The sequence below is a fragment of the Xiphias gladius genome, chromosome 19 (assembly GCF_016859285.1).
Source record: "Xiphias gladius isolate SHS-SW01 ecotype Sanya breed wild chromosome 19, ASM1685928v1, whole genome shotgun sequence".
NCBI lineage: Eukaryota > Metazoa > Chordata > Actinopteri > Istiophoriformes > Xiphiidae > Xiphias > Xiphias gladius.
In genome coordinates this window covers 23,084,962-23,106,083 of record NC_053418.1, presented here as the reverse complement: position 1 = coordinate 23,106,083, position 21,122 = coordinate 23,084,962, and the positions used below count along the sequence as shown (strand labels likewise).

General features: G+C 38.9%; 1 protein-coding gene across 4 annotated transcripts; it reads left to right on the top strand.

Annotated features, from left to right (window-relative positions):
• piwil2 (piwi-like RNA-mediated gene silencing 2) lies at positions 1-20,237 on the top strand. Of its 4 annotated transcripts, none has more exons than XM_040155815.1 (24): positions 1-104; positions 1,359-1,817; positions 1,920-2,025; positions 3,299-3,413; positions 3,993-4,171; positions 4,428-4,521; positions 5,201-5,311; positions 5,635-5,752; positions 5,954-6,078; positions 8,277-8,357; positions 8,458-8,571; positions 9,374-9,562; positions 9,787-9,871; positions 10,227-10,319; positions 11,714-11,854; positions 12,460-12,573; positions 12,877-13,065; positions 15,511-15,612; positions 15,760-15,876; positions 16,127-16,215; positions 17,344-17,449; positions 17,756-18,009; positions 18,726-18,833; positions 19,840-20,237. In XM_040155815.1, the coding sequence occupies exons 2-24, from the start codon at positions 1,395-1,397 to the stop codon at positions 19,994-19,996; spliced, it is 3,210 nt and encodes a 1,069-aa protein (XP_040011749.1). In that variant the 5' UTR covers positions 1-104; positions 1,359-1,394; the 3' UTR covers positions 19,997-20,237. The 4 variants fall into 4 exon arrangements, with proteins under 4 accessions (XP_040011749.1, XP_040011750.1, XP_040011748.1 ...); XM_040155816.1 differs by lacking the exon at positions 1-104 and adding an exon at positions 115-242 and having other exon boundaries at positions 4,431-4,521; XM_040155814.1 differs by lacking the exon at positions 1-104 and adding an exon at positions 115-242.
• The last annotated feature ends 885 nt before the right edge of the window (positions 20,238-21,122 follow it).

Below are 21,122 nucleotides of genomic sequence, written 5' to 3'. Positions count from 1 at the left end.
CCCATTGCATTGGACTGCTCAAGGTGTTGTACACCTGAGGACACAGGCGGGCGACAAAACAACATTCCCCAGTGTCGTGTACATTGAAAGTAAAAGATTGACAGGTGCAGTAAACCAATGCCTTTCTGCACTATCTTGATTGATTATCCAATAAGGGTATAGGAGGGCAGATACCATTGGTCAACCCTTCAGTTAGTGCCTTGGATACATTTAGTGCGGAGTGAATTGGCGCCTAGCACTAGGTAAGAGACGCACCCGCCAAATTAAAAATTAGTTCTTATTTGGTAGCTTTAACAACTATTAGTGTTTGCAGAAAACTTGCTGAGTTTCCTGGAAGTGTTCCCGTTGTATTTAATTGCTAGCTAGTGGTTGTCAGCCTTAGCTGCGTCATTTTCTTCAACGCCTGTTACAGTTAGGCTAGCTAGCTACTGCTAATTGTAGTTAACTGCAGGGTATTTTGTCGAAGGATTGACATAACTGTTTATGTCTAGTAATATTAACTGAGTTAACAAGTGAATGAAAGGACAGATAGCATGAATTAGGTTTTCGTGAAGTTTTAGAAGTACTTTGATGAAGATAAGGGCAACCTGGTTAAGTAATGTGCCATCATCTCGAGTAAGCTAATTAGACAACCCAGTAATATTATTATCAACGCACTCCCATTTTACAACAGATACAGATTCCTTTCATATCAATAAACTTGTTTTAGAACGAAACATTTGACTTTTGTAAAAGTAAATTTGTCATATAAAGTGACCACTTTTTTCTTCATTGTTAACATTAACTGTGCACCACACTAACAAAAAAAAATGACAGTTTTTGTTGGTTTGTTTGTTTGTTTTTTTAGTTATATATCTCTTCTTGCAACCACAATGGTATTTTTGGCAGATGTTAAACAATTAAATGCATTTTGTCACTTCACTAATAATGTTATAGTTACATAACATAAAGCTGTCCCTTGTGCTTTACATCTTTCTGTACCTGTTGGAGACCCAGTCTTTCTTAATGAGAAGATGTTTTTATACATATATTGTAATATTTAGTCGCATTTTGATGATGCATGCAGAAACTGAGTATAATGTTTACTCGTTTTTGTTGTCTATACAGTGTGCTTCATTAGAAGACGTATTGATAGTAAATGAGAGCTGAAATGATAATGTTATTCAAGCTTGTAGTTGGGTAAGTTAGAGCTTGGCTAGGACAATCAGAATTCAACCCTACACCAAGTTTGGTGTAGTCTGTTATTACTACCATTAAACTATAACCCATGCTATCTAACATAGACTCACCAATTCCTTTGGTTGTATAAGAAAATGAGATGTACTGCTAACTTTTATCCCATGGGTTGTTCCCTACAGTTAGTCCATCAACTGGTGGTATCCGACGTTGACTGAATGGATCCAAACAAGCCAGACCTCAGTGGTATGAAGGGCGTTCCTTGGCTGGGACACGGGAGAGGACTACAGCCTGAGGAGTTGGCTGTAGGACGTAGTAGAGGGCTGCTGCTCTTTACAGAAGAGCCTGGTGTAGGACGAGCCAGAAGTTTCCCCACTGTGGGTGATACCCCACAAGGACGAGGAGTAACTGTACCCATTACTGAACCGGTGCTTGGACGAGCTAGAGGACTGCTAGTGCAGTCTGATGATGAAGGATCTGGACGAGCCAGAGGACTGCTCTTCCAAGCAGCCAAACCAAAGGTAGTGGTGGCAAGAGGTGATAACCTACCTGGTCTGGAGCCACAGGAAGGACAGACACTTCCATGTGAAGCCACAGCACCAGCCCTAACAGAAGAGACCCAGACTTCAACAACTAAAGAGGTTGATCCAAAAATGTGTCTATGGGTATACCTTTGCATGTTTTAATTTTCTAAATATTACTGGTCTGCTTAAAGAGCTGCTAAGATTTTTGTCTGCTTACAGGTTGACATGCCTACCCAAGGTCAAGGATCAACACTGGTCTCCATGTTTAGAGGAATGGGCATTGAGCCCTCAAAGACTTCATGGGGAAGAGGAACACTACCAGTTGGTCTGTATTTAAAACTTGGAATTTAAGGGGGAAAAAAATAAATGATTGGTTTATTGACAATTATTTTAAGCTACTGTATTTTAAAAATGTCTAATTATAATGACTTAGTGATAGTTTTGCACATAACATTTTGCATGCTGTTCTGACAATGTAAACAAAGTGTTACTGCTACCATTGTCAAATGTGTCTTATGTGCAGGTGTGTCATCAATGGGCAAATTCCTCTGTGTGTTATGATGATTATTTTTGAGAATATTTACTGAGCAATACTTAGTACATCACTAATGCAGCAAAGTTCTTAGATAGGGAAGAGTTTTAATTACAATGCATAAAGCTTTGGCACCGTCTCATGTCACTCAAGAAACTGTGTGATGTGAGAGGGACTTCATACGCAGAAAACATACACTGTTAAGAATGTTAAAAAATAGTGTAAATCCAATGAATCAAAACCTATATCAACTTTTTATATTTGACTTAAAGAAAATTATATATTGTAACAGCCGTAGAAAATTTTCCTCTGTATTCATTAAACAATATTTATTAACAGAGAGACTATATAAAGTAATATAGTAATCCTAATGGATTAAGAAATAATAGGTCAAGAAATTTTATATAGTCTGTGTGCTCCCAAGTTTTCAGATAAAACAGTTCCTGCAGTGCAAAAAAGCCCTAGTTGATTTGATCGTGCCACAACATTGTTCATATAGTTCACAAGGACTCCAGAGTGCAACCAAAATGGTCGCATATACGACCATTTTTTTAAGAGTTGCATTTGTGTGAGTGCATGATGGTCATAAGGCTGTTTTGGTGCCCCTCCAGGGCGAGTACTGCCTTAGCTATTGTGGTTTAAAATGTACTGCTTTTTCCTCTATACTGGCTCTGTCACTCTCTCCCTACCTGTACGCTCCCTTCCTGCACTTTGAGCACATGCAACCTGATGATGGAACATGCAAAACAATCTGTGTTCCAAAGATGAAGCAGTCTGTGGCTGATTTTTTTTTTTTTTTTTAAAACACAATGAGGAGAGAGAAGGAGGCTGGTTGAGAGGGAGAGCTAATGAGAGGTCTGGACTCAGACACAACTGATGATGAGAAAGTTGGTTGCACCAGTGCTACAAATGGAAAGTCTAGAGCTGTCTTCAACCAAGGTCATGAGGACATTAGTAAACCTTAATGAATTGACCTATTCAGATTAACCTCTAAAGCAGGTTTAACTAGTGTTACTGTGCATGTGCAGAAGAACCATGAGAAGTGATTTGTTAAATTTTATTGCAGGAAGAGGAGCAGCTGGAGATATGGGAGAGGTAAAGCTGCAAGGTGCCCCAGTAGGTGTCATCAGCAGCCCAGAGAGTATTAGCCAACCTGAAGAGGTGATGGGCAGAGGCAGCAGGTAGGAGGCAGAGGAGTTACAAGGTCTATCTACTGACTAACAGGGTTTCTTAGATGTTCTTACTCCTTCCTTTAATTGTGTCATTTATAAAGACCAAGGTAGAATAAATATTTGGGCAGTGAGGGGGGGCTCAGTATAATGTTATATAATTCAACTGCACACAAAGAACAGCCTCCATAACGACCATAAGGTTGTATAAACATCACTTCAGGTTCGAGTCTTTTGTCGACAGAGATAAAGATACAGTTTTAGCTTTTGCAGACAACATCGGTGTAACTGAAGGGGTACTGTTGTATGTGGGGTACTTTCTTTGAAAGTGCGAGAGCAGCTTTTGATTCCACAGGTGGACAGATAATAAACGCAGTGTCTCATAATTGTTAATCTAGAGTTTCCCACAGTAAAGATTGTTCTTAAACTTACATTTTATAAAATTGAGGTCACTGTAGGTTTCTTGTTGCTCATAGAAATACTTGCAATAGAATCAATAAGACGTAATCCATCTTCAAGGAAATGTAGCCTTACAAGTATTGGTAAAAGTGATATGCAACCCTAGCTACTGTGGAATTTGACCTGTTACAGTTTCCATGGGCGAGGTTTGTCCCTGCAGACAATGGTGGGGCTTGCAAGAGCAGCAATGCCACAGCTTGGAGTAGGAAGAGGACGCCCTTTACTTCCTTCTTTTCCTTCAGGTCATGTTGAGTCAATTTCTCCTGCCTCTAACCCACAACTAGCCCTATACTCTCAGCCTTCCCATGCAGGTAGGGCAACTTTGAAGAATTATTCTAATAATCCATGAAACATTGCAAAAGAGAAAATGTTTCCTGCAGATTGGTTAAAGTGGATATTTAGGATTCATGAATATTAAGGGGAAAAACAGTTTACCTTGAAAATGCTGGGAATATAATGTATACTATATAATGTGCTACTTCTATTCAGTTTGTCCAATGCATTACCTCATAATTTGCATTATGGCACTTGTATGTAAGCCCAATCTATGATATGTATAATGTGAAGCAGGCATGCCCCACATGCCCACCACCACTCAAGATGTCCTGGAGCTTCCTAATATTGGACCAGCTAGGAGAGAGCTGAAAATGGAGGCAGTCCAGTGAGTATACTATTTCTCCTTCACAGTTACCTCCTAGGCTCCTGACACACCAAGCTGACCTCCAGCTACCATCGGCCAGATGGAGTATCACTCGTTACTTTCGCAGTGTATCCAGCGCCATTGTCTCGAATAGCCTTAGTGCAGGCTATTCGGCCATCTGAGCATGAAGGCAGTCAGTGAGAGAGTGCTCTCTGACTGGCTGTTCAGTCTAGCAAATCAGTGGCCTTATCTGAGTATTATGAGTCGTTCTTCCACCACTCGTCCAATTAGTCCTCTACCATACCATGGACAGATGATGCGAGTGCAAAACGAAGCAAAATGTTGGATTCTCAATGTATTGTGAGCATATGATGTGATCTTTTATTGATTTATAATTGGATATTAGTGACCAGATATTTCCTCTAGCATGTGTGTTTGAGTTTACAGCATGTGTATAGCATGTGCACAGCATGTGCCGACCAGCTGTTAGCAGGCCTTTGACCATGGTCTTTGTGGTGTGTTCAAATGTAACATTTTACAGATGTAAGGCAGTACAATATGTTTGATCAGCCTTTATCAATGCTAGAGGTCAGCATGCTGTGTTAGGAAACTTACACAACTCAGTGTGTGAGGTAACTGACCGTTCATGTGTCTGTTGCTGAAATGATCTGTTTTCTCATGTTTATTCCCCTCTGGTCAGTGAGCCACCTAATAAGGCTGGGACAAAAGGAGCTCCTATAAGTATTGGCTCAAACCACATCCCAATAAGATGCAAGAATGAAGCTGTTTATCAGTACCATGTAACATTCACGTAAGTATCCTGTATCATTGATTTGTATTACCTCTATTTAGCAACCATTCAACACAAATTACTGGTGGAAATAAAAAAAACCTTTTCCTGTGTCATAAGAATGTGTTCTGATGTTTATAGTTAATTTGATTTTGAACCATAATGTGAACCAAAGCTAAAGCACCACTGTTAATAAAGTCCCAGAGGAGACATGCTTAGTGCCATAAGGTTATTCCAAAGCCACTTTTGTTGAATCGATAATGTCAGTCGATACTGGTAATTGTGACTGAAAAGTACCGTATGTATTCTTTGAAGTCATATGTATTTCTAATCATATCTTTCAGTCCAAATGTTGAATCAATGGCAATGCGTTTCGGCATGATGAAAGATCACCGCTCAACCACAGGAGATGTAGTGGCTTTTGATGGCTCCATACTCTACCTGCCTGTTAAGCTGAACGACGTGGGTATCTCAGTGATTATTTTTGTGGCTGATTGACTATGGTGTGTTAACTGTATAAATGTAATTTTTTGCTGATTGAAATTGTTGTGTATGTAGATGACTGATTTGGAGTTGTTTGACAATGTAAAATCTGCCACAATGTTACCTAATACCAGGTGCCTTTTTTACTTGTTTTTTGCATAATATTTTGATGACATGCAGGTGGTTGTTCTCAAGAGTTTGAGACGGACCGATAATGAAGAAATACAAATAAAAATCCAGATGACGAAAATGTTGCTACCCGACTCGGATCTATGCATCCCGTTCTACAATGTGGTGCTTAGGAGGTATTTTTTTAAAAGTACTCCTTCACTGTTTGGTCCGAGATTCAACAACTTTGGCTTTCGATTGTACAGAAATGATCATACTGAAATACATATCAATGCGCAGAAAGATGGTGTTTAGCAATACTAGAAAATAATGGCAATAATCTTCTACTTAACCCGTAAAGTTACAATTGCCCTCCATCCACTCAAACAGTGACATGATTTTATTTAGGTTTTGGATATTTTTTGTTAATTTAGGGACATTTTTCTTACTTTTGATAAAAGACTGCATTAAGCTAGTTCATGAGTCTGTGTCAGAATCTCAGTAATTTGTGTTTTGATTAATAAGTTAAAGTACTATTTGTTCCCTGTATGTGTCATGCATTGTGGCAACTTGGTTGCCATAAGATACAGTTGTATGTAGAAGTTTGGGCATCCCTGGGCAAATTCCATGTGGTATTGATTTTTGAAGAGAGAAATAAGTAAATACAACCCCTGCAGCAAACAGAAGTTAAAAATGAGACTTCTTATAATGCTAATGCACTTTTACTTTTTATTTCATGACTTTAAAAAATAGGTGAAAAAAATAAACTAATTATGGCACATAGGAAAGTTTAGGCATCCTGCTAATGCAGTACTTAATGAGATGGAGTTCTTTTTATCAAATGCCTCCCTTTTTTTTTACAAACACATCCTTAGTGATTATGGCCAAAGAGCTCACATTTAACTTGTTAACTTGTTTAACCTCTCCACAGCACTTCTTTCTAAAACAACTTTGACTTATACAGGTGTTACTTTACAGACTTCAGCACCACCACTCCTGTGTTGGCTGAACCTTCTTGCAGCTCCTTTGCAGTCATATGACTTTCTGTCCAGCAGACCTACAGTTTTATCTTTCATCTATTGTCTACCAGATCTAGTCTTGACTTCCACAGTTTCCCTTAGCTACTATTTCTTAATGACATTTTGAACATTGGATATTCAAGCTGAAAGCATTTTGATGTCTTTTATAGCCTCCCCTGCTTTGTAGGCAGTAGTTAGCTCTCATTTTCATTTTCAGCCAGTTGCCTAGAGGAGCCCATGGTTGTTGAGTTTTACCACAAGGTTTGAAGAGTCAGGCTTGTTCAGCTCTGGAACTGTTATCAACTGACAATTCCCAATAGGAAGGACAATGGTAGATTTAATAGGTAGACCTGCCTTACAGGTATTAACAAGTCATTAAGGCCTAACGAGTTAATTAACTTCTGAGTGTTTAAGGCTTTCTTCAGAATTCAGGCAAATCCGATTTTGTTCCTCAAATCAGATCTTTAGGACAAGCTGTCCGCACTGTAATTTGCAAGTGATCAGTTTGGATTTGTGTGTCCAGACATCACTAACCTATCTGCAAGTGTTGCTCTGGTATCAATGTAAGCGTAGCTGCACTGTTGACTTGGCTTTCCAATGCAGAAGCATGAGAAATGGAGGTTCGTCATCTCGCCCTCCAATCAAGCTGTCAAGTTGTCCTCCATATTGTCAAAAAACTATTCGATCTGATAGCGTTCCGCTAGTAGCAGCAAGGATTCTGCACACTCCATCAGTCTGGATTTGACATCATTTTGTGTTGCGTTGAGTGATGCAAAAAACACTTTGAAATCCAATTTGAGCTGTCAGTGTCCGGATTGAGACACATCTGTAGAAACTACTTTCAAATGTGAGTTGGATCCAATTTTCCAAAATTGGATTTCATGTGGTTTTTTTGTTGTCATGACTTTTTAAAATCAATCCAGATACAATATGGATATGCCAAAAAAAACCGATTTGGGCTAGCAGTCTGAACAAGGCCTTAGTTGTTATAATAGGGTAGCCAAACTTTTGCACATTTTTTAAGTTCATGTTGCTTGTACAAACAGGGTCTATGTGAGCAAAGTTATCAGAAGGAAACCTTAGCTGCAATCTCATCACAAAACTCAACTTCTGAAGTCTGTAAAGCAATCACCGATGATGTGTTAGGGGAAAAAAAGAAGCAGCATTTGATGAAACTAAAACCATGTTACTAAGTACTGCAATAGTAGGTTGCCAAAAGTTTTGCAAACCAGACTGCTTTAGAATTTTTAAAAACTTTTCCTTGTATTCATAAAAAACATTTAAAAACTTAGCAACAATAATTACTTTACTCATTGTGGTACTATTTGGTTGGTCAGATGACATGACAGGACTCAGTGTTGTTCATGTTTTCCAAGGGTAATGAAAATCATCGGACTGAAGTTGGTGGGGCGAAATCATTACGATCCAGAAAGTGCAGTCATTCTTGGAAAACATCGGTCAGTAATGCGTTGTATTATAACATCATAGGGCAGACACCAGCTAATGTCATGACAACTCTAGTCCATTCATTATCCTGTTTGTCTGGGTGTTTTTTAGGCTTCAAGTGTGGCCAGGATATTCAACCTGTATCAAGCACACAGATGGAGGCCTGTACCTGTGTGTGGATGTGTGTCACAAAGTGCTGCGGAATGACTCTGTGCTGGATGTCATGTGAGTTCACACAGCAAGTCAACAGAAGTACGTTTATGGATAAATTAATATTTATAATTCAGGCATTTTTTTTTTTTAAATGATTTGCAAGCTTGTATCTAATAGTAATACTGGGTAATTCTTCAATATAAAATATTTCTTTACATAAATTACACTTTTCAGTGCTACAGGGAAGAAATCGTTTTTTGTCTTGTTATTGCAAGTAATCTTTTTTTTTTTTTTAATCTTAGTTTATACTTTCTGATTTTGTAACAGGGCCCAATTGTGCTCCAGAAATTCTTCCCAGCTTGCTGTCGATATTTTGAAACTACACAGTTCAAAGTCACTCAACATCAACAGTGAGCTGGGAGGAAGTCTGCTGATTTTGGGAGGTGCTATTGGATGCTATAATGTCTTTATGCCTTTTGTATGCGTATTCAGTACACATTGAATATACCACGACCAAGCCACACAGGGCTATATAAATGTCATATTCTGTGATATAGTCATAAATATTTATATACCAGGTTGCAATGTTTGACATTCTTAGTGGTTAAGGTTTTCACAGTTCTGTCTCAGAGGACAGATACACTATGACCCTTCCCTCTAGGAATGTGGTTGGATGAAGAGGTGAGTTGGAGGGCAACGACTTGAGTAATGCAACAGGCTTATTGTGTCTATAGATTATTTATAAACAGAAAATAACCTTGCCCTTGCTTTGCCCTTTCCATTTTAACAGAAAAGGCCAAAACAAGGCACAGGGCCTTTCAATTTAACCAGAAAGGGATTATAACTATGACCTTTGGCCCCTGCTGTCTGCCAGGAACATATTGTACCAACATAGCAAGGAGAACTTCCAAGATGAATGCACCAAAGAACTGATTGGCAGCATCGTCATCACCCGCTACAACAACCGTACCTACCGCATTGATGCCATTGAGTGGAACAAGTCACCCAAAGACACCTTCCCTTTGATGGATGGCACAAAAAACACCTTTCTGGATTACTACAGGTGAGACTGCTCTTTCCATGAACTCTTCAGAACTGAGCAGGAAAATATAGTTTTTGTGTATTTATGCATTGCAATGGTGGCAGCTTACTTAGCTTATTTATTTCAGAGCAGGAATGAACATCTCCATTATATCTGGCTGTTCGTTTTTATTATTTATCATTAGTAAACATTAATTTGTCACATTTCAAATGTCATTTCATTGATGGGTTTTCACATTTTAACAGCAAGAACTATGGGATTACAATCAAAGAGATAGACCAACCTATGCTCATGCATCGGCCAAAAGAGAGGTCCAAACCAGGAGGGAAGGTAAAATCCCTCTTCAGCATCAACTATTTTAACATAATAGATGCTCAAGACACACAGTCAGGTGTCTTTTTATTTTTATTTATTTTTTTTATTTTTTTTAATGATAACTCTAAGCTCTTTACAGTAGACCACTCAACTGATGTGACCTGAATTCTTGCATCAGAACGCTACCTTGTGGCTACAATAGGTCCTGCAATCTGCTTGACATTTAAGGCATGGCAAAGCCTTATAAACACACTAAAACCCACAAAATAAAAATAACTGCTAATAACAAGCTGTAAATTATATTGAAATTATTACGTGAACAGTAGGTACATTACTGTGTAGATAATTTTATAATATTGATTTATTGCAGCAAATCATAACTGGAGAGATCCTTTTAGTGCCAGAGCTTTCCTTCATGACGGGAATCCCTGAGAAAATGAGGAAGGATTTCAGAGCTATGAAGGTAATTTGATGTGCCAACACTGTCGTTGTCCTGTTATTCTGATCTTACACCTTCCAACTTTAGACACAAAACCTTCATTTAGAAGCTGTAAAGAATAAATTTTGTTCTTAAACTATGGAAGACAACGTTTTTTTAAAAATACATATTTTTTTTTTAAATATTGAAAGCAGACAAGGTAGGTTTGTAATGATAGTCAGCTCAGTTACAGTCATGATACAAGGTTACTACCAATTTGAGTGAGTGTTATAATGTTATTGCTGCACACCAGAGAGAGAGAGGCTGTTTGACAGTCATAGAGTGGACTGCAATTCCATTTGTCGAAACTGATCTTTAGAACTGGATGTCCACTTGGCCTGAACAGTTGCTGTGAAACTTCAATTAATAGCCCGGGCTTCTATTTGCTTCAATCACTGATATCAACCAGCCTATATATTTCGGACAGTGTTTTATATGGGAAAGGCCTCTAATTCCTTTCGCACAAAACTTTTGCTCTGCAAAGATGGGAAATACTATCAAATTGCATGAAATTGGCCTAGATGCGCTGTCTCTCGGAGCTGATAATATGAATGATTCTTAATTGATACTTTATTCAATAGCCTGGTCATTTTTATACAAATATAGTTATTTCAACCTTGTATTTGCACTTAGAGTTTGAAAAAAGGTTGTAACAAATCAGTTCGGGGTGTAAAAAAACATCAGGTAGAACACATTCGCTCTCATTGGGATATGTTATACCTTTTTATAACTTTATTTTTTTGCCATTCTCTTACTTTCTTTGAACAACAGAGGAATTTCTTGGTGCTAATTCTGAGTTTTGTTCAGCAAATTTGACAACTGACATCTTGAATTTCAGGTCATAGTTTTTTCTGAGCCATCATGGTACTTGAATTTGAGCATCGTTCACTCTAGCAACAATACATCCAGATTACTTGTGTAAAAACCACATCTGGCGTCTAATTAGACTTGTGTTTATTTGTCAAAATGTGTAGCCATAACTGGGCAAAAGGAACTCTGCTTTTAGTTGGGACTGGTTTATTCATTTAAGTTTTATGTTTAAGTCCCCAAGAGCTAACTCAATAGTATCTGAGTATAAATGAATCATAATTGGCAGATGATTAATATTGGTCTGAATGTCCCAGTTAAACCTAGCCTATCTTACTGTATTAGTGTAGAAGGTCAGAAATGTCATCTGCAACAGCAGCAGCAGAAGGTAGACACTACCATCCCCTCACCCAATATCTGATGCGTAAAACTAGAAAATCTAGAACAAAAAACTTGTAATGTAATCTTAAAATGTTCAGGTCTGAAAATGTTTGTTCAAAAATGGGTAATAAAAGAACTTGTAAGAACCCTGACTGCACTCTTGGTGAGAATGTGTGTGTCATATATTGTAGGACCTGACCATGCACATCAATGTGAGCAGTGAGCAGCACACCCACTCAATAAAGCAGCTTCTGAAGACCATCAACGCCAACCCCGAGAGTCTGAAGGAGCTCGGCCGATGGGGACTGGAGATCAGCTCAGAAATACTAGTGGTAAGAATATGTATAACTTCAGAGAAATGCTTTATAGTTTTGTCGCAGGGCAGGATACAGATGCAGAATTTCCATAGGCTTTATTTTTTCCACAAGAGTAACATGAAAAATGAAGTATTTGTCCGCTATCACACCCCTTCCCTTTAGTCTGCAGTACAATACAGTGAATCCTGACAGAATTGTAGCCATGTTCCACTTTTGTATGTCAGAAGGACACAAAAGAAGGAGTCATTAGTTTTTGAAGTCACGTAAATCATATTTCTTTAAAAGCTGTCGTTACCAATCCTGGTCCGGGACCCAGAACCTTTTCTAGTCATTGAGCTTGGGACCGACTAAAAGCAAGTCTGTTTCCTGAGAATCAGGATTTCATAACACTAACTATGTCAATATCTGTTGAATATTTAAATGCTGCTTGATTAACCGATATCTACGCAGTGGTGAAGCAGGTAGATAGAGGATACTAGAATCTAGGCTGATACATGCTCTTTGTGTTCCTTAGCCTTTATTTATTTATTTATTTTATTCTATTCATTCATTTATTTTATTTATTCGTAACACACTTTATTTTTTAACAGAATATTGTGTATTTGTTTTCTCTGCTACAGATTAAAGGTAGAACTCTGCCCCTTGAAACCATCTGCCTGCACTCTTCATCCTTTGCCACCAGTGCTGACGTATCCTGGTCCAGAGAGATTGTCAGGGATGCTTCAATCAGTTCTGTAAGTATTGGCATCTCTGGTGCTGCCTCCTCATTTTTGATGAACGTTATTTAGCTGTTATGCAAAATATAAAACTTTTTAACTGGAAAGTTGAGGAAGTGAGGTAGCAACGTTGACATTTTTTTCACAGTTGATGGCTAGCTTAATGTTGCCTTAATTCACAAACTCTGTCTGCAGTGATTGTGGCCATAGCTGCTATCTGCCCTCCTCAAGCATTAGTGTGTAGCCACTTGCTTGATTTTTACCTTGGCCTCAGGAATATCCGATGTATTACTTTTATTTCTTCACCCATCTTATTCGTAGATCCCCTTGAACATCTGGGCCATCTTCTACCCTCGCCGCTGTGCTGAGCAGGCTGAGGAGCTGGTTTCCACCTTTAAAAAGGTGGCCGGGCCTATTGGGGTGCGACTGGAGCGACCTATTCGGGTGGAGCTGAGGGATGATCGCACTGAGACTTATGTCAAGAGCATCCACTCTCAGCTCACCAGTGAAGTATGACATTAAAATTTAGAGTGTACACTGTGTGCACAATTATTAGGCAAGTGAATATTTTGACCATATCATCATTTTATCCATACTTTCCAACTCCAAGCTGTATAAACTTGAACACTTATTGGATTTAATGCATATCAGGTGATGTGTATTTGTGTAAGGAGGGAGGGTGTGGTCTAAGGAGATCAGCACCCTATATCAAGGTGTGCATAATTATTAGGCATATTCTTCTCCTCAGGGAAAATGGGTCAAAACTTGTAAAAAGTCTTTCAGAGGGATGCAGCACTCTTAAAATATCTAAGATATTGGGGCGTGATCATAGAACCATCAAACGTTTTGTTGCAAATAGTCAACAGGGTCACAAGAAACGTGTCAAGAAGAAAAGACGAAAATTAACCACCAAAGATTTGAAAAGAATCAAACAAGGAGCTACCAGGAACCCATTATCCTCCAGTGCTGCCATATTCCACAACTGCAATCTACCTGGAGTGTCAAGAAGTACTAGGTGTTCAGTTCTCAGAGACATGGCCAAGGTAAGAGAGGCTGAAACCCGACCACCTCTGAACAAGACACATAAGTTGAAACGTCAAGAATGGGCCAAGAAATATCTGAAGACAGATTTTTCAAGGGTTTTGTCGACTGATGAGATGAGAGTGACTCTTGACGGACCAGATGGATGGGCCCGTGGTTGGATCAGTAACGGACACAGAGCTCCACTTCGACTCAGATGCCAGCAAGGTGGAGGTGGGGTACTGGTATGGGCAGGTATTATTAAAGATGAGCTAGTTGGACCTTTTCGGGTTGAAAATGGACTCAAAATCAACTCTCAGACCTACTGTCAATTTTTAGAAGACACTTTCTTCAAGCAGTGGTACAGGTAAAAGTCTGCATCTTCCAAGAAGACTTTGATTTTTATGCATGACAACGCTCCATCAGATGCATCAAAGTACTCCACTGCGTGGCTGGCCAGTAAAGGCCTTAAAGATGAAAAACTAATGACATGGCCCCCTTCTTCACCTGATTTAAACCCTATTGAGAACCTTTGGGCTCTTCTTAAGCAGGAAATTGACAGTGAAGGTAAACAGTACACCTCTCTGAACAGTGTCTGGGAGGCTGTGGTTGCGGCTGCACAAAAAGTTGATTCTGAGAAGATCAAGAAACTGACTGACTCCCTGAATGGAAGGCTTGTGACTCTTATCGGAAAGAAGGGTGGCTATATTGGTCACTGACGTTTTTTTTTTTTTTTTAATTTCAGAAATGTTTATTTGTAAATTTTGAGTTTGTTTATTATTCTCACTTTAAAAGGTGAAAATACACAAGTGAGTTGGGAAAATCTTTGTTTGTTATTTAGTTGCATAATAATTCTGCACACTAATAGTTGCCTAATAATGGTGTACATATAGATATTCTCTTAAGAAAGCCAAAACTTCACTTTTACTACTTAAATGTTCAGGTTTGAGGGTTTCTTAACATTTTGGATCGACCAAGAGCAATGTAGTTGTAAAATAACAAAATTAACCCTCAAAAATACAATCTGCCTAATAATTGTGCACGCAGTGTAATACTAAATAAGGATAAGAATTCACCTCCTGTACCAAGCAACTGAAGTCATGTCATGTTGGGGCTTTCGTGTGTATGGGAGACAACTGTTAAGATTAAAATGCAGGTTCAAGATAATGAAGTTAAGAGTGGCACACGTATGAGCTAGTGTCGGCTTTTCCGACATTTGACATGTTGTCTTAAAATATGATTAGCATTAAACTGAAGTAAGGACCTTCCCGAACCACACAGAGGGATATTGGCTAAATAGTAGTTTGCATTATAAATAAAGAGCAGCTACCATCAGCTTTGCAAATATTTGTCCTGCAGTAATTATAGATTAATTAGTGATTAGATATATATAAATATCCTCCTTCCTCCATTGAAAAACAACAAAGCCTTGTGTCTAAATAGCAGTTGCTGGCATCAAAAACTTTATTTCTGCGTCTATTTTTAACTGTGTAAAAGTGGTTACTGCAGAAGCAAGACCACAAAATTACTGGCAGTGGTTCCTGTCTGTTTGCCTGGGGCAACCTGAGCAACTGTGAACTGTCAGGTCCTCTATAGTTTTGCAATAGTTTTTGTTTTAGCCCATTTACTGCGAACTGCATCGACATGACTGCTAATGATTTATAATTCAGAATGTTTGTTTTCTGGCAGATTCTCTTGAAAACCATGTAAAATGAAATATATGACTAAATTCAGAGTATCCCATTTGCAATATCTGTATTTCTTTTTCATTACTATTGAATGCTGCGATGTTCAGTACATGCGAGAGAAATTTAAACAGCTGCACAAGTTTTTTGACCATGTAGAAATGTTGACTGTGTCTGGTACCACTGAAGCAAACCTACAGTGCAGTTATGTGGATCCTGTGTAAGTTTTCTATCTCTCAACTGTTTGCAGCCCAACATGCAGCTCGTAGTGTGCATCATGGTTGGCAACAGAGACGATCTCTACAGTGCCATCAAGAAGCTCTGCTGTGTTAAAAGTCCCATCCCATCCCAGGTTTGTAGTGTTTGTCCAAGGGTTTGTGCATGGCTGTTTTAGGTTTGGAGAAAAACAGTGTATAGTTTGGAAATGTTGGCAAAATAATATATTTTCTAACACATACAAGTAAAGGTTTTTTTTTTTTTTTTTTTCACTTTTCATCAGGCCATCAATGTCCGGACAATTTCCCAGCAACAGAAGTTGAAGAGCGTTGCCCAAAAGATACTCCTGCAGATGAACAGTAAATTAGGAGGAGAGCTCTGGACTGTTAACGTCCCTCTGGTGAGTATCATGTCTTAAAAGACCAGGAAGATTACAGCTCATCTGCTGGGACTAGACGGTTAGGGGAAAATATCTTGGTGGGTACTGGTCATTTCTCATAATACTGCCAGAGAAAACAATGCACAATATTTGAAGGAAAAATGGATACCACAGAACCGTTGCACAGATGTTGTGATTTATGTGAAAATATGAGATTGTATCATTACTGCAGTCGATGGGGAAATAATGAAGCTTTATCTCACATGAGTAGAAACACTTGATGGTGGTTGGAGTTGATGTCCACCATGACACCAGCAAGGCGCATCGGTCAGTCATGGGTTTTGTCGCAAGTGTGAACAGGTAAACCTTTTCTCTTTTTTAGATTGTATATTTTCTCAGTAACTGTTTGTAAATTGTCATGTGAAACACAAAACACAAGGTCATAGTATTAATTTCAGTTACTACTTACCAGTACAATTTCTACATTATGCCCCCTGCACAAAGCTTTGATGGCAGATTTTAAGGTTGTGTGTGTGCAGACCGTTCATTAGAAGAACATCCTTACAATAAACTTGGTCAATCTTTATATTAGTACTATAAATGTCTGTGTTTTAGATAATAACCATGTATTTTACTTTTTTACTTGTAACGCTGATAAAAAAAAATCTGTGGTAATAGTGGTTCCATTACATTCAGTTTTATTTATATAGCGCCAAATCATAACAGAGGTTATGTCAGGGTACTCTTCATATAGAGCAGGTCTAGACTGGACTCTTTATAGTTACATTTACAGAGACCCAACCTTCCCCCATGAGCAAGCACTTGGCAACAGCGGCAAGGAAAAACTCCCTTTTAGCAGGTAGAAGCCTTGAACAGAACCCGGCTCATGGTGGGCGGCCGCCTGCCCGCTGGGTTGAGAGAGAGAGAGGGGGTATAGCACAGTACAGGTAGGAAGCTGTAGGTGTTGATTGTTGATCATGGGGGCAGTAGGTGGTTTGCAGTCACAGATCCAGACTCTGCAGCACCAGGGGCAGAAATACCTGCGGAAAGTGACAAGAGGAAAGAGACCAAAAAGCACAAAACTATGGAAGAGAGAAGAAGCCAAGTTAGTAACAAGCACTGATGCGATATGAATGCATTCAGATGGAGAGGGAGAGGAGGAGACAGGAGCTCGGTGCATCATGGGAACTCGCCCTGCAGTCTAGAAGCTTTATCAAAACGAAGGTTTTAAGCCTACTCTTAAACGTAGAGAGGGTGTCTGACTCCCAGACCCAAGCTGGAAGATGGTTCCACAGTAGAGGAGCCTGATAACAATGCTCTGCCTCCCATTCCACTTTTGGAGACTCTAGGAACCACAAGTAAGCCTTCGTTCTGGGAGCACAGTGTTCTAGTGGGGTAATAGGTACCATGAGCTCTCTAAGATATGATGGTGCCTGATCACTAAGGACTCTGTCATAACAGAAATGCATTTGATGTTTTCTTCTCAAGTTCACTGACCCGGTGGTACTCCAGAGTAACTTTCCAGACACCCACCGAGGAACTGATCAATGGCTTCAGAGTTTGCTTGCTGGCTGCACTACAGAAGTACTACGAGGTAACTACTACCAAGATGCATTACAGAAATGTCATGCAATTCAGTCTCCCTTCTTCCTAAACCACACAACTATTTTGGCCAACAATCACAGACGACGAGGACCTTCCCGTCATGTCTTCTCTGTTCCTCTCAGCTGGTTCAGTGTCTTAATCCTTATAATCTGTGTCTGGATACATTATTGGGATAAAGAAAAATTTGTGTTACGTAAGGTGTAAATGCACACAGCGCACATTTTAATCTGAATCAAAATTGCACAACTCTAGTTTATTTACCCACATCTGATATAACACCTGTACATCTTTACAGGTGAACCACAATTTGCCAGAGAAGATTGTGGTGTATCGGGATGGTGTGTCAGACGGCCAGCTGAAGATGGTGGAGCAGTATGAGATCCCACAGCTGATCAAATGCTTTGAGACTTTCCCCAGCTATGAGCCCAAGCTGGTCTTCATTGTGGTCCAAAAGCGCATTAGCACCACCCTCTACTCCTGGGCTGCAAACAACTTTGGCATTCCTCCACCTGGGACTGTTCTGGATCACACACTCACTCAGAAAGACTGGTCAGGCTTCTTCTATCCCAGTGAAAAAGTTGTCAGTAGATTCTCTTTTAAGCTCTTAGTATTATTCCATTTGAAGGTTTATTAGATGCCAAGATGCTACACTGCTGGTTTTTTTTTCTTTGTTTTTTGTTTTTTTAATTAATTTATTTTTTTGATCTACGGTTTTAAAACTGGAAAATAATCATGGCAGCAGTCATGTTTGCTTCTGTTTCAAATATTGTGGGTTAAACAGTAAAATTGGCATTAGAAATTAGTTATTCTACCTGTTTTGGATAGGCCATCAAAATGCATTGAAGGCTGACAAACTGTGCTTTGATAAAAGGTGAGCTAGGATTAACTTCTTTGCAAAATGGTCCTGTGTTGTTCATTTTTTACTGTATCCCTCCACAGCAAAACTCCAAATGTACAAAAGCACTGGTTTCTTCTAAAATCAATGAGAGGGCTGCATTTCTTGACAGTGTTTTCAGTCTGAATCCAGCCTTGGGCCACAGAGGACCGGCTCTCTGCTGTAATTTGCTTTTACACCGGTAGTTTAGTTGAAAAGAGAATTGGTTCTTTTTTTATTCATACATATTAACTCCTAGCAACAGTTTTAAATATGTGCACTTTGATAAGGAAACCATCAGAGACACAGTGTATCTAATGTTGGCTATTTAACATTCATAACTTTAAATGGATTTTTGTTTTCTTTTGTTTTCTTTTGTTTTTTCATGCAGGGTGGACTTCTATCTGATGGCACATCACATTCGCCAGGGTTGTGGTCTTCCTACACACTACATCTCTTTGTACAACACAGCAAACCTCACACCAGACCATTTGCAAAGGTACCAATTACCCATTTTCTTTACCTCTAAATATATATGATGGTATACATTCATAACATGTTGCTAATCCAGTATATGCCATCTGAATGAATGAGTGGGTGAGTAAAAATTTTTAACCAGCTGGTAAATATTTTTCATAAATCCCACTTGGACAGTGTTTTAGCAAATCAAGATCACTGAAGAAACGCTATATGTAAAGAAAGCAGTTGCACTTTGGGATGGCGAATATGCAACATGAGTATCATTCATGTATATAACCGGGTCGATCAATACCATGCCATTAGAGTTTTAGATTCTTGGTATAAAATCAATAAATTGCTGAAGTTCTTTATACATTGCGTCTTATTGAAGAGTCACTCAACTTATCATTAAACGCTAAACTAACTAGACAGCCAACCAGGCAAATCACTTAAGTAGTCAGACAGTAAATTACTCAGTGAGGCAATGATTTTATGAGATTGGGATTAGGTCAAGTCAAAGGAGGAGACAAGGTACAACATCTAAACATGAGACAAACATCTATAATAGTTACTATACTGTACATGTATAGTACCTAAATAAATAACAAACAAGGAAACGAGAAATAAGGGAGAAGCATTCATGTTAAATACCAAAATCAAGAAGAAACGCATCACAATTATAAACTTTGAAATACTGAACGTTCCACCTTGATGAAGATTGAATTATTTCAGGGTTATTGGATTAGACTGCATTAGTTTTAGCTAGGTGTACCTAAGAAACGGGCAGGAAAAGCAGTCAGAAGTTGGACTCTCACCAGCAGTGACTGAAAACAATATTTGATCACAACCTGGTGAAAAAAGTTAAATATCTTTGACCTTCACCCTGCTGATTTAACTACAGGCATGTTGTTTTTGTTAAGTGTTGCTGTTATTCCATAGATGATTTTGTATGTCTTCAGGTGAGTGAAAATAAGAGAGGCTTTAAGGATCATGTTTGGTCAGTTCCAAAACACATGTAACATTGTGTTATTTTTGTCCCACACCAGGCTGACCTTCAAGATGTGCCATTTGTACTGGAACTGGCCGGGCACCATTCGTGTTCCAGCACCATGCAAGTATGCCCACAAACTGGCTTTCCTGTCTGGCCAGTACCTGCACGCAGAACCGGCCATCCAGCTATCAGACAAGCTCTTCTTCCTTTGAGCTGCAGCAGTCACAGCCACAAACAAACTGCACAGGTCACAGCAAAACCAGCTGTGGTGAAAGACACGAATGACAAACAACTCATTTGAATAAATGAGGGCTTCATTATTGACATGTGGCACCTAGGACTTTAAAGTCCTAAGATTTCCTCCGGGGATTGTGAATAATCCTTTAGTACTACAGATGTTTCCCAGAAGGCTGCTTATCATTTCACACCATGATTTAAAGAAAAAAAAGAAAAGAAAAACAAAAAGCTAACTCTTCTCATGAAGGTAACATTGTATTGCATCACTGAAATAATTTAGATATGTGTGGCATATTAGTATAAGCATTTTTTAATTTCAAGTCTAAACAAATGTGTAACAGTTAAGTTTGAAATTAGTACTGGCCCATGGTTTGCAAAGTTCTGACTTAAAGATTTAAATGCTTTTTAGCCATTGTTCCTGTGGCAAAATTACTGGGCAGTGTTCTGGTAATGTTCATACAGATTGTTATTTACAGTTCTGTGCTCTATAAATAAGTTTATACAGGTTTTCAGGTTAAATCCTAGAATGTGTCTTTATACAGCTTTCAGCTCTTCATGTCAACAGTAATTAAAAGTGGTTCTGTATGTGCAAGTTTTTGCTATTGCTACATAGCCAACGTTGGAATTAACAGAAGTTTAGTTACCAGTGTTGAAGAAATGTTGCAAGTTCGACATCAGACTTCATTCCTTTACTCACCAAGAGCTGTGGAAAGCATTGCAAATGGTAACTCTTGTTCTGCTTGTATTTCTAACACTTACTTCCTTCCTTTTACTGAAGATAGCATGCTGACCAGCTAGCCATGGCCAGTGTCTTCTCCTAATACCACTTTGCAATAGGGAGTCACTGTAGCTTCCAGTCTGTCCTCAGTCCAACATGAGAGGATGAAAAAGTAGTGCGTAAAGACTGGTAAGTAAACTGCTGTTAATCCTAATATTAGCTTTGCAGCAATAGCAAAAACTTGTGTGTGTGTATATGTAACTTACATTAAAGCCTGTATAACTGCTTGGGCTTCAATAAAACGTATTTTTTTCTTCCTCATACACTTAACACGTCACCATCATTAGTCCTTAGTGTCTCCCTATCATTTGGCCAAACAAAGT

Excerpts from the sequence above, each read along its gene's own strand:
- piwil2 (XM_040155815.1), top strand. The coding sequence starts at position 1,395 with ATGGATCCAAACAAGCCAGACCTCAGTGGTATGAAGGGCGTTCCTTGG. Across the intron at positions 6,079-8,276 it reads TACAATGTGGTGCTTAGGAG|GGTAATGAAAATCATCGGAC; the intron begins GTATTTTTTTAA and ends ATGTTTTCCAAG. Across the intron at positions 16,216-17,343 it reads TTTGTCGCAAGTGTGAACAG|TTCACTGACCCGGTGGTACT; the intron begins GTAAACCTTTTC and ends TTTCTTCTCAAG.